We start from the raw sequence: 12,688 nt of genomic DNA on the forward strand, positions 1-12,688 counted from the left end.
TAATTGAACTATATCTAGTATGCTAGTGGGTGAATAAATTTATTTTTGGTTTGTTAAGAAATATCCATATAGTCCCATCTTATCTAGAAATTTTAGTTCATTCAGACTTGGTTTTACTTAAGTTCTGCTGATATATATTATTCTTTGAGTCTTAAAATATGAAATAAGATGAGAGATGATATAGGAGAAGAGGAGGATTGTAAGAAATTGGAGACAGATGTGGGAGTGAGCAGTAGTAACAAAATGTATGGTTTTTATTCTGGAAGCAGGGCTCAGGAAGGCTTTGGAGAGGAAGGAGTGTGCACACTGAGCTCTGGAAGGAGGATAGGAAGGAACATAGTACTTGTGAAATTGTGTTCTGTAACACATTTGTTAAGAATAGTTAGACTAAAAGCATAAGTATAACAGATGAGTAGATTATAGCCGGCCCATAGTGCTGACCACCTGGAAGACTTTGGAGTTCATTCTGGAGGTGACATAGTTGCTGTGTGGTGAATGTCTTAAACTGATGTGGGCGGGTAGGTGCCTTATTCCATTTGAGGAAGACAAGGAAAGAGATAGAAGGCCTGAGCAATGATGTGTTTGAAACCAGCTTGCATTCAAAATGATCTAAATTCTTTTGGATCATCTACAAAGAGCAACTAGTAATTCCCACATTTTGAGGCACTGTATACTGAATGCTTGTAGTGTAGTCACAGGGGTAATAGAAGAAGATGGGGCCTGAAGAGATTACTTAGAGGACTTGCTCTTGCAGAGGACCTGATTTCATTTCCCAGGATCTATATGGCGGCTTACAGCAATCTGTAACTCCAGTTCTAGGGGGTCTGACTCCCTTGGCTGGCCACCGTGGGCACCAGGCACATATGTGGTGCACCAGTGTTCAGACCAAACCCCCATAGACATAAAATACAAATAATTTTTTTCTCCCCTGAGACGGTGTTTCTCTGTGTAGCCCTGGCTATTCTGGAACTCACTCTGTAGACCAGGTTGTCCTCAAACTTACAGATACCTGCCTGCCTCTGCCTCCAGAATTCTGGGGTTAAAGTTGTGTGCCACTACATCCAGCTAATAAGAACTTTTTAAAAAATAGTATAAAATGGGGCTGGAGAGATGACTGGCTCAGTGGTTTAAGAACATTAGCAGCTCTTCCAGATGTCCTGTGTTCAAGTCCCAGCAACCACATGGTGGCTCACAGCCATCTGTAATGGATCTGATGTCCTCTTCTGTCGTGCAGGCTCTATATGTAGGTAGAGCACCATATACATAAAATAAATAAATCTTAAAAAATAGAACAAGGCCGGGCAGTTGTGGCACTTTAATCCCAGTATTCAGGAGGCAGACAGATGGATCTCTGTGAATTTGAGACCAGCCTGGTCTACAGAGCTAGTTCAAACCTTGTCTCCCAAAACAAAACAAAACAAAAGGTACAAAATGGGAAAAGATGGAAGAGGAAGTACTTTTTCTGTGTTAACTACTTTAATTTTAGAGCTTTACATGCATGAATTATTAACACTCTTCCTAAATATCTATGACTATTGTGCATCAGCTAAAAGGAAATAGGAATGTGTGTGTAGACCAGACGTCAATCTTGGGCATCTTCCCTCAGGAACTGTCCACCTTAGGTTGTGTTATATTCTCCTTTCATCCAGCCTTGTCCAGATGTGTCCTCTCCATCCTGTCCCAAGTCAGTGACTAGGCTAGGTTGGCTGGCCACCCAGAGATCTGTCTGTCTGTAACCACATGCCCAGGGTTAGGATACAGGTACTCCCCTCCAGCACATGGGTGCTGGGCATCAGACACATGCCCTTGTGTTTTTGAAGCCAGTGAGTGCTTTACCAACTGAGCCAGGCCCAGAGGGAAGTCTTGAGTACAGTCTTCAGAAAGTTTGGTAAGGTGTGCTATATGTGTTCTCATGAAAGAACAGTCCTCTACTTTCTGTGGGATCAAGAAACTCCATCAACACACTTCAAGTTTAAAGTGGTCTACACAATTTAAGTAGTTGTATTGTTAATGATAAAGAATGTTGTTGAAATTTTATGAAAGTGTTATTGAGGTAAATATTCAATTTGAAATAAAGTTCAGGTATAAAGTAAAGTATATTTATTCATATTTTTTTTTTCTTCTAGTTACTGTTTCTGGAAAAGGAGAAAATGGTAAGACTCTTAGTCTCCCTTTAAGTAGAGTCATATGCAAGCAAATACTCTTCATTTAGTGGTGAATACATGTGTTTTTGTTTTCCTAAAAGGCAGGCAGTATCTTAAAGGATTAACATAGTCATGTTATGTAAGGCTCCTAGTACTACTTTGTGTAATTTCATGCATGTCTGCCTTGTGTGTTCCTCAGAGCTCTCTCTATTTCAATTCTAATAGCAGTCTTTACTGCTTTCATAATGCCTAAATCCTAGGGATGGTCCCGTTGTCCATGTATTTGTTCAGAATAGCACATTAGTACTCACAGATACCTTAATCAAATAACCAGATTTTAAATTTGTATTATTAGCTCAGGGGAATATAAGAGTTTATAATGACCAATCAAACAATGCCTGGGGTAAAGATCTTTTCTAAGAATTTCAATAGAATTAAAGAAAACCTAAGTAGTACCATTGAAGTAAAATTTCAGAAACCAAATTAGATTTCAACATACAAAAACCTAGAGGATTCTAAAACAGTTGGACAATTAATAATTACTAATATTTATTTATTTTAATTTTGGTTTTTCAAAACAGGGTTTCTCTGTGTAGCCCTGGCTGTCCTGGAACTCTCCCTGTAGTACAGGCTGGGCTCAAACTCAGATCCATTTGCCTCTGCCTCCTGAGTTCTGGGATTAAAGGTGTGTACCACCATACCCAGTTAATAAAAACTTTTAAAAAATAGTACAAAATGGGAAAAGATGGAAGAGGAATTACTTTTTCTGTGTTAACTACTTTAATTTTAGAGCTTTACATGCATGAATTATTAACACTCTTCCTAAATATCTATGACTATTGTGCATCAGCTAAAAGGAAATAGGAATGTGTGTGTAGACCAGACGTCAATCTTGGGCATCTTCCCTCAGGAACTGTCCACCTTAGGTTGTGTTATATTCTCCTTTCATCCAGCCTTGTCCAGATGTGTCCTCTCCACCCTGTCCCAAGTCAGTGACTAGGCTAGGTTGGCTGGCCACCCAGAGATCTGTCTGTCTGTAACCACATGCCCAGGGTTAGGATACAGGTACTCCCCTCCAGCACATGGGTGCTGGGCATCAGACACATGCCCTTGTGTTTTTGAAACCAGTGAGTGCTTTACCAACTGAGCCAGGCCCAGAGGGAAGTCTTGAGTACAGTCTTCAGAAAGTTTGGTAAGGTGTGCTATATGTGTTCTCATGAAAGAACAGTCCTCTACTTTCTGTGGGATCAAGAAACTCCATCAACACACTTCAAGTTTAAAGTGGTCTACACAATTTAAGTAGTTGTATTGTTAATGATAAAGAATGTTGTTGAAATTTTATGAAAGTGATATTGAGGTAAATATTCAATTTGAAATAAAGTTCAGGTATAAAGTAAAGTATATTTATTCATATTTTTTTTTTCTTCTAGTTACTGTTTCTGGAAAAGGAGAAAATGGTAAGACTCTTAGTCTCCCTTTAAGTAGAGTCATATGCAAGCAAATACTCTTCATTTAGTGGTGAATACATGTGTTTTTGTTTTCCTAAAAGGCAGGCAGTATCTTAAAGGATTAACATAGTCATGTTATGTAAGGCTCCTAGTACTACTTTGTGTAATTTCATGCATGTCTGCCTTGTGTGTTCCTCAGAGCTCTCTCTATTTCAATTCTAATAGCAGTCTTTACTGCTTTCATAATGCCTAAATCCTAGGGATGGTCCCGTTGTCCATGTATTTGTTCAGAATAGCACATTAGTACTCACAGATACCTTAATCAAATAACCAGATTTTAAATTTGTATTATTAGCTCAGGGGAATATAAGAGTTTATAATGACCAATCAAACAATGCCTGGGGTAAAGATCTTTTCTAAGAATTTCAATAGAATTAAAGAAAACCTAAGTAGTACCATTGAAGTAAAATTTCAGAAACCAAATTAGATTTCAATATATAAAAACCTAGAAGATTCTGAAACAGTTGAACAATTAACAGCTATTAATATTTACTTTATTTTTGAAATTAGTTAAAAGCAGTGTTTCTCTTATTATTTGTTAGTTGTCTATTAGTTATGTCCCAGGCATTGTGCTTAGAGCTTAATTTATTTAACTGAAAATGTGTTTTAAACCAAACCAATTTGTTTGAGTGCATGGAGAGTGGAACCTTCCTAAAGAAATAGTAAGTGTTAGTAGAAGAGTTCAAGAGTCTGTTAATGCTGGTCTAATTATAAGTAATTAAGTTTAAAGCACTTCAGTGTTGACATGTGTCTTAAAAGTAGTAGTGGACAGTCCAGTGGTTCTCAAGTTTCTAATGCTGCCACCCTGTATTGCAGCTCCTCATGTTGTGCTGACCCCAACCATAAAATTATTTTCATTGGGGCTGGAGAGTTGGCTCAGAGGTTAAGAGCACTGGCTGCTCTTCCAGAGGTCCTGAGTTCTGGTGCCAACAGAACACTATATATGTAATAAAAATAAGTGAACAAATTTCTAAAAATTAGTTTTCATTGCTACTTCATAACTACAATCTACAATGTTGCTACTGTTATGAATTGTAATGGAAATATTTTTGGTGGTAGAGGTTTGTCAAAGGGGTCAAGGCCCACAAGTTGAGAACCACTGGTGTACATGAAGATGCTAACTTGATTGGTATGCCCCCCGCCCCCAATGAATACAGAAAGTACGGGTGAAATACCACTTCAGAGTCAGTGAATGGCCTTAGAACCAGTGTCAGAGAAAGGAGCTAAGCTCCAAATGAGTTTCTAAAGGAAAAAGCAATGAAGCAGTGCTCTTTGAGTCCACTGGATAGACTATATGATTGACCTCGAGGGAAGAGACCACATAGAGAAATGCAGCTCGCTGAGAGGCCAGGGTTTTCAGTGTGGATGACAATATTAGAGGAAATGAAAAGAAAGACTACTGTAAGTATGGAAGGAAGTGGTGATTAGGGTTAACTTGGAATTCAGATATTAGCACAGAAGTAGTGCTGGTGACTGTTAAATGCTGGCTAGTAAAAGTGGAGGAACAGTTTTCAGATAGAAGTGAAAAACACTTGTAAATTTCAATTCAGTACAGGAACATTAAATTCTCTGAGCCTCTGTGTTCACATTCCTCAGGGTTAGAAAGAAAGCATGTGCCATTTGCTAAGAGGCTTTCAAGAGGAAGCAATGAAGATTTGAGTATAGTCAAGTGGGACCAAAAGTCTCCTAGTTTTGTTAGGACTCATTGGTGTTTTGCATGTATTAATTTACCTTTTATTTTCCTTTTTTTTTTTTTTTTTTCTTTCTTTTTTGGTTTTTCTGAGACAGGGCTTCTGTCTAACAATCCTGGCTGTCCTGGAACTCGCTTTGTAGACCAGGCAGGCCTCGAACTCACAGAGATGTGCCTGCCTCTGCCTCCTGAGTGCTGGGATTAAAGGAGAACTCCATCACTGCCTGGCTTAATTTATCACTGACTTTATAAGTGTTTAATTGAAGTCCAAACAAGTAGGAGTAATAAAGAGGAGCACCCTGTGAAAGTAAATTCTGAAAACGGAGAGAACTTTTAAGCTTAAAAATGAGTACAGTTCAAACTTGTTATCTTCAGAGTGTATATGTGGGACAGTTCACACCCCCCCCCCCAAAAAAAAAGTCAGGTCTTACTTCTTATAAAAACTAACCCTGTTTGTTTCAAATAGAAAAACTACAAAGTACAAAAAAAAAGGCTTAATATTATATCAGTGAGTTGATAGTTGCGAGTCCCAGATGTCAAAGGGGACACTGATCTACTTGGAAAAGATTCTGCCAGAAATTTAAAGTGGCTAACTTTTTCTTGTTAGCCTATGTTGAACAAGAGGATAAACTTCAAAATACTCTAACCTAGACAGGAATTGAATTTTCAAATTCATTCATTATTTTTGGTGATATTAAAAACTTTTTTGCTTTCTGTTTCCAGTTCCCCATGGCTTAATGTTCATAGAGATGGGTTCTTTTAAGTAATTTCTAAGTCATTGAGAATTAACATTTAAGGAAAACTTAAAGTTACTGTGAGTGGCCAGCTGTGGGTGCACATTGTTACACTAGCACTCTTTAACCATCCCAGTGTGAGAGAAGCAGAGGCAGGAGGGCCATGAATTCCAGACCATCTTGGACTACGTAGTAAGTTCAAGGCCAGCCTGATCTACAAAGCAACTTCCAGAACAGCCAGGACTGTTACACAGAGAAACCCTAAAAAAACAAAAAAAAAAAAAAAAAAAAAAAAAAAAAAAAAAAAAAAAGCAGAAACATCAAACATAGTGGGGAGCGATGGAACACACTTTTAACCCCAGCACTCAATAAGTAGAGAGGCCAGCCTGGTCTACAGAGTGACTGCTGGGACAGCTAGGGCTATGTAGAGAGAGACTGTCTCAAAAAAAGAAAAAAAGGAAGCAGTGAGCAAAAGTGTTCAAATGTGTTTTTAGCTTAGATCCTCAGCAACTGAATATAATCAAGTCTCACCAAATACAGCCTTTATTCATAAACTTATGGTTTATAAGTAAAGTTTATTTTATAACCTTACACCCCGAAACACAAGGATAGAATATTTCTTACTGTCTCTTACTGTTGTATCATATAGATAAAGGAGTTTATATGTTAGATATTTAATTAAGACTTTTTACTAAATCATGTCTTGTGACCATCTTCTTCTAATGTAATACATTTTCTTGTTTTCACCTGGACTCAATGAAATATTATTTGTTTTTATTTACCAGGAAAGACCGTTGTTTACCTTGTGGCTTTCCATCTGTTCTTTGTTATGTTTGTATGGTCCTATTGGATGACAATATTCACATCTCCCGCTAGCCCCTCCAAAGAGGTAAATTCTATGTTGGTAAATTGTCAAATGCTGTAACTGACTATGGAATGCTGTCCCTGTGTTACCTGTGTTAAAACCTTGCATGATACATTTGTTCTGTTTCCATTTGTGAATTCCCTTGGTGATGCTTGTGTTCAGCACAGTTTACTGACAGCATAGTAAATGTTTAATTACACTAATACTTTTCTGGCATGCTGAATTTTCTTAAACACTGGAATAGAAAGTTGAGGGTTGGAACTGAGCTAGGTAGAAGGGCCAGTTTTTTAGAAAATCGTCCATCCTATTTTCTCAGGCATGAACAAATGTGCTATATCTAAATCACATGTCACTATGGAAAACAGTTATTCAGGGTTCATCTTGCTGTGACTGCACTTTTCCTCTTGGAGGATATGCTTGGGAAATAACACAAGTAAAGATTTAAGTGGAGTAGGTATTGTAACTGGTGTCTCTCTTACCTTGACACAGAGGAAGTCTTCCCTCACTGAAATTTGGTATAGCAGGGTAATCAAGTCGCTTCTCTAGGCTGAGCATGGTGGTGGTACACTCCTGATAATATAGCTTTCTATGGAAGACACAGTGAAACTCTGTCCTCAAAATAAGCAAACAGCATGTATACACACACACACACCTACACATGCCAACACATATACATACACCACACACCAACACATGCAAAGTTGAGATGATTTGAGTTTGATTTTCTTTCTTTTTCTTCAACACATTAATTTCTGAGTTTCGGTTTTCTTGTCAGAAAATTGTGCCTATCTCTGTGGGATGCATGTGAGGACTGACATTTTCCAATTTTAACATATTTTGTTTTAGGATTAATATTCAAATATTGGATGTTAGTAGTAATATAATTGCTTTCATGTTAACTTTTCAAAATGTTAAAAAAATTAGAGATCATGGCCAGGCAGTGGTGATGCACACTTTTAATCCCAGCACTTGGGAGACAGAGGCAGGGAGATCTCTGTGAGTTCAAGGTCAGCCTGGCCTACAGAGCTAGTTCCAGGACAGCTAGAGTGGTTACACAGAGAAACCCTTTTGAGAGAGAGAGAGAGAGAGAGAGAGAGAGAGAGAAAGAGAGAGAGAGAGAGAGAGAGAGAGAGAGAGAGAGAGAGAGAGAATGTAGACTATGTAGTTTAAAATACCAACTTTCATTTAAAACTTTTATAGACAGCCTATATACAGAAAATAAAAGTCCTAAGTGTACTTGATAAGTTCCCACACAAGCTACTGCTATGAGGAAACCATGACCAAAGCAACTCAGGGAGGAAAGGGTTGATTTGGGTTGCAGTTCCATATCAGTGTACATAGAAGGATGTCAGGACAGGAACTCAAACAGGGCAGGAACCTGGAGGCAGGAGCTGATGCAGAAACCGTGGATGGGTGCTGCTTATTGGATTGTTCTGCCTGCTTTTTTATAGAACCTGGGATCAGCAGTCCAGAGATGGCACCACCCACAATGGGCTAGGCACTGCCCCATCACTCACAAAGAAAATCTCCTGCAGCCTTATGGACACATTTTTTAAAATGAGTTTCCCTTCTTTCAGATAACTCTAGCTTGGGTCAAGTTGATATAAAATTAGTTAGTCTATCATGTTCCCCTTTAATCCCAGCTGTGGCAGACAGAAGCAGGTGAATCTCTGAGTTTAAAGCCAGCCTGGTCTACACAGAAATTCCAGGACAGCCTGAACTACTTAATAGAAGCATCATGCCTAAAGAAACAAAAAGTTATTTCACAAAAATTGAGTATACACATTAACCATTATCCAAGCCAGTTCAGGGAACAGAATATTCCCAACCCTCTATCAGCCTTAGCTGATCACCCACTGCTTTATCCACTTGACAAACAACAGTAAGATTGGTAATGTATCCCCACCCACCCCACCCCTGTTCCCCACACCCCTGCTCCCACCTCTCACCATGGGTATTTATCTAGATTTACACTAGCAGGAATGGATTCCCTCTCATGGAGTGGGCATCAGATCCTATCAAGAAAAGTAGTTGGTTACTTCAGTACAGTCTTGCTGTTACTGCACCAGCGGACACACCTTGCCTGATGGGTACAGATATTATAATGCAAAAAGTCCACTGCTAGGTAGGTCTGTTTTCTCCATCAACAACTTACATAGCACCTGTAATGCGATTTCACTGGTTTATATTTTATATTTCTTTGTTTTAAAGACAATATTTGTTTTTACTCATCTTTTTAAAAACTATTTTACTGGTGTTTTGCCTGTAAGTTTGTCTGTGTGAGGATGTTGGATCCTGGAATTACAGACAATTGTGAACTGCCATGTAGGTGCTGGGAATTGAACCCAGGTCCTATGAAAGAGCAGTCACTGCTTTTAATCACCAAGCCATCTCTCCAGCCCAGTTTTTATTCATCTTTGAATCTGTGCCATTTGAAACAGTGCCTAACTTTATAAAGAGTTGTTATTTTTATATAGACTGTTCTGCCTGCATGTATGAATATGCACTGTGTGTGTTTGTGTGTTTGGTGTGTTTGGAGATCAAAAAGGGGCTCTGAGTCCCCTGGAATTAGAATTAATGACAGTTTGTAAGCTGCCATGCCAATGCTGGGAACTGAACTCTCATGCCCTCTGCAAAACAGTACATGTTCTAATCACTGAGCCAGCCATCTGTTCAGCCCCAGTGCCTAGCTCTTAATTGTTTTGTTGTTATTGCTGTTGTTGTTTTGTTTTGTTTTAATATATGTTTATGGTTAGGCTCTATAGTGAGCCTGTAAGCTGGCTATATAAGAAGCTGAGACTGGAGGATTGCTTGAATTCAGGAGTTTGAGATCACCCTAAGCAACATAAGCAAAACTGTCCCTTTAAAACAAAGATAATGGTTTAAAAGCATTTATTCCTAATTGTTTTGCTGCTGGGGATTGAGCCCAGGACTTTGTGCTAAATAGATGGTCACCATCCTTGGTCTAATGTTTAAGTGGAATTTTCTGAGCGTTGAATTTAAGATAATAATGGCATGTTGTAATTTAATTTGAATTATACTCAGTAGTATTGAATGTTGTATACTCTGGTATCTGAAAATTTTCATTTTATTTTAGGACCTCATTGTTTTACAACTGTCATAGTTAGGGTTTCTATTGCTATGAAGAGACACCATGACCACAGCAACTCATAAAGGAAAACATTTAATTGGGGTTGGCTTACAGTTTTCAGAGGTTTACTCCATTGTTATCATAGTGGGTGTCATGCAGGCAGACATGGTCCTGGAGGTGCTGAGAGTTTTCCATCTTGATCAGGCTTCAGCAGGGAGGGACTGTCACACTGGGCCTGGATTGAGCATATATGAGACCTCAAAGCCCCCCTCCACAGTGACACACTTCCTCCAACAAGGCCACACCACCTAATAGTGCTACTCCCTATGGGCCAAGCAGTCAAACACATGAGTGAGGGGGCCATTCCTATTTGAATTCTTAATTCAAACCACCACAACAATGATGCTGATGGGTAAAAGTGCAATCAAGCTAAGGTCTGGAATTCTACTGCAGGCATGATTTGTCAGCCCAGAGGAATTTCAGATTTTTATTATTCTTCTTGAAAGTGTTCAAGAGTCTGTGATGCTTAAGAAAGTTTCTGTAGACTTTCACCTTAAGACAGTGGTGGTCATCGTCAAGACAGGGTTTCTCTGTATTGTTGGAGCCTGTTCTGGAACTCACTAGGTAGACCAGGCTGGCCTCGAACTCAGAGATTCTGCCTCCCTAGTGCATCGATTAAAATCATGTGCCACCATTGCCCAGCCTAATAAATTTAATCTCTGCAGTTTTTGTTAAAATGTACATAAAGTTCAGTTGGAAACAAGTTTTGCTTTCATGAAGCAGAGTATTTGGGGGTCCTCTCCCTATTTCAGATAAAACTTTTCTTCGTCAATACAGTAGCTGAGAATTACAGATTCAGTAGTTGTCTCTCTCTATCTAGTTCTACTTGTCAAACTCTGAAAAAGAACGTTATGAGAAGGAGTTCAGCCAAGAAAGACAGCAAGACATTTTGAGAAGAGCCGCCAGAGACTTGCCTGTCTACACGACATCAGCTTCAAAAGGTAAGAGAAACAGGCTGAACTTAGCAAAGGAGTTGTAAATGTGCATCTCTGTCAGGGTAGATCTGCTTGGCTTGACTAATCACTGGGTCTTGCCAGGAACACGGGTTCCTGTTTAGGGTATCTTGTTTGGTATTTCAGATGTAGGTGGATAGTTACCTATATTAAGTCAAGTTCTCATTCTAATATAAATCGGGGTTTAGTTTGTCTTGTTGCTTGTTTTCACTAACACTCAGCCCTCTTGACTAAAGCTTCCAAGTACTGTTTCTAATATACTATCTGAGGATTCTGGTTTGAATTTAACTATTCCATGTCCTGAATGGTAATAAAAGAAATTAAGGATGTATGAAAAATGGGGAGAAGTAAAGACAACAGGGGGGAAATAGGCCAAAATAAGATTTTGTAAGGCCATGAACTGTGAACTATGTTATGTGCTGGCTAGTTTTATGTCAACATAGCACAAGCTAGAATCATCAGAGAGAAGGGAGCCTCAATTGGAAAAATGTTTCCATGAGATGGGGCTGTGGGCAAGCCTGTTGAACCTTTTCTTAATTAGAGTTGGGTAAGAGCCCAACCCACTGTGGGTGGGGCCATCCCTGGACTAGTGGTCCTGGGTTGTATAAGAAAGCAGACTGAGCAAGCTATGTTGAACAAAGTAAGCAGTACAGTAAGCAGCACCCTCCATGGTCTCTGCATCAGCTCCTGCTTCCAGGCTCCTGCCCTGTTTGAGTTCCTGTCCTGACTTCCTTCAGTGATGGACTATGATGTGGAAGTGTAAGCTAAATAAACCTCTCCTCCCCAACTCACTTGTGGTCATGGTGTTTCATCTCAGCATTAGCAACCCTAACTAGGATAGTTCATTGCCTGGTTCTAACCTCCTGTTTCCTCTGAGACAGTGCCCCCTCCTAAGGGTCAACTGAGGCAGAAATTTCCTTTCTTAGTGTTTAACTCTTTGATACAGAGGAGTCAGAGGTGCTGGGCTGGTCACATTATTATAGGAAATTGTTTAAATTATAAATAGTAGCAGCTTAATGGTTCCTCTGTACTGAGTTCTACACATAAGAACCCATTTAAACTCACAATAACCCGTGAGGTAGATATTGTAGTCCCATGTGTATATGGTAAAGTAAGACACTGTCCTGGGGTAATCTTTTCAAAACAATGAGAACTAGCCCAAGGTTCTGTGAGGCCAGTGAAAAGCAGCAGAGAAATTAGAGGGCAGGTTGGAGGTTACTGGGGGACTTGGAAGGAAGCATGGGCCCAGGCAACAGCAAGACCAAATTGACTGTGGTGGCATACCCTAAGCTGTGTAGCTCAGGCTGGCCTTGAACCCCTGCTGTGGCCTTAGGAGTGCTGGGATGAACTCAGGTACATTGCAGGTATTTGAGTGAAATTATAAATGGACTTACAGCATGCTGGCTGACTGTAGGAAAAGCCCACAGTAATCACTCAGAGAGGCCCTTACTGTGACTCAGGATGTCAGTGGTATATCAGTTTGAATCCCTATTGACACAGGTTGAATTACTTGTTCAAGATGACACAAGGCTTTATGTGAAGAAAACAGAATTTGAATCCAAGTACTCTAATTTAAGAACCCAATGGGCTTCTCAGTGACAGAGCACACGTACAGAGAGCTTACCTTTGTGGCTACAAATAAA

The 12,688-nt window shown here is 39.4% G+C and overlaps 1 protein-coding gene across 3 annotated transcripts in view; it reads left to right on the forward strand.

Annotated features, from left to right (window-relative positions):
- The window catches only part of Zdhhc20 (zinc finger DHHC-type palmitoyltransferase 20), a 64,092-nt gene that overhangs the window by 17,325 nt on the left and 34,079 nt on the right, over positions 1–12,688 (forward strand). For 2 of the 3 annotated variants that reach the window (XM_051195599.1, XM_051195602.1), the window contains exons 2-4: positions 2,127–2,153; positions 6,862–6,965; positions 10,913–11,033. In XM_051195599.1, the coding sequence (XP_051051556.1) occupies positions 2,127–2,153; positions 6,862–6,965; positions 10,913–11,033 (252 nt within the window). Of the gene's footprint in view, positions 1–2,126; positions 2,154–3,574; positions 3,602–6,861; positions 6,966–10,912; positions 11,034–12,688 lie in introns of all 3 variants that reach the window. The other variant, XM_051195600.1, reaches the window with a different exon arrangement.

The sequence above is a fragment of the Phodopus roborovskii genome, unplaced genomic scaffold (assembly GCF_943737965.1).
Source record: "Phodopus roborovskii unplaced genomic scaffold, PHOROB, whole genome shotgun sequence".
Taxonomy (NCBI): domain Eukaryota; kingdom Metazoa; phylum Chordata; class Mammalia; order Rodentia; family Cricetidae; genus Phodopus; species Phodopus roborovskii.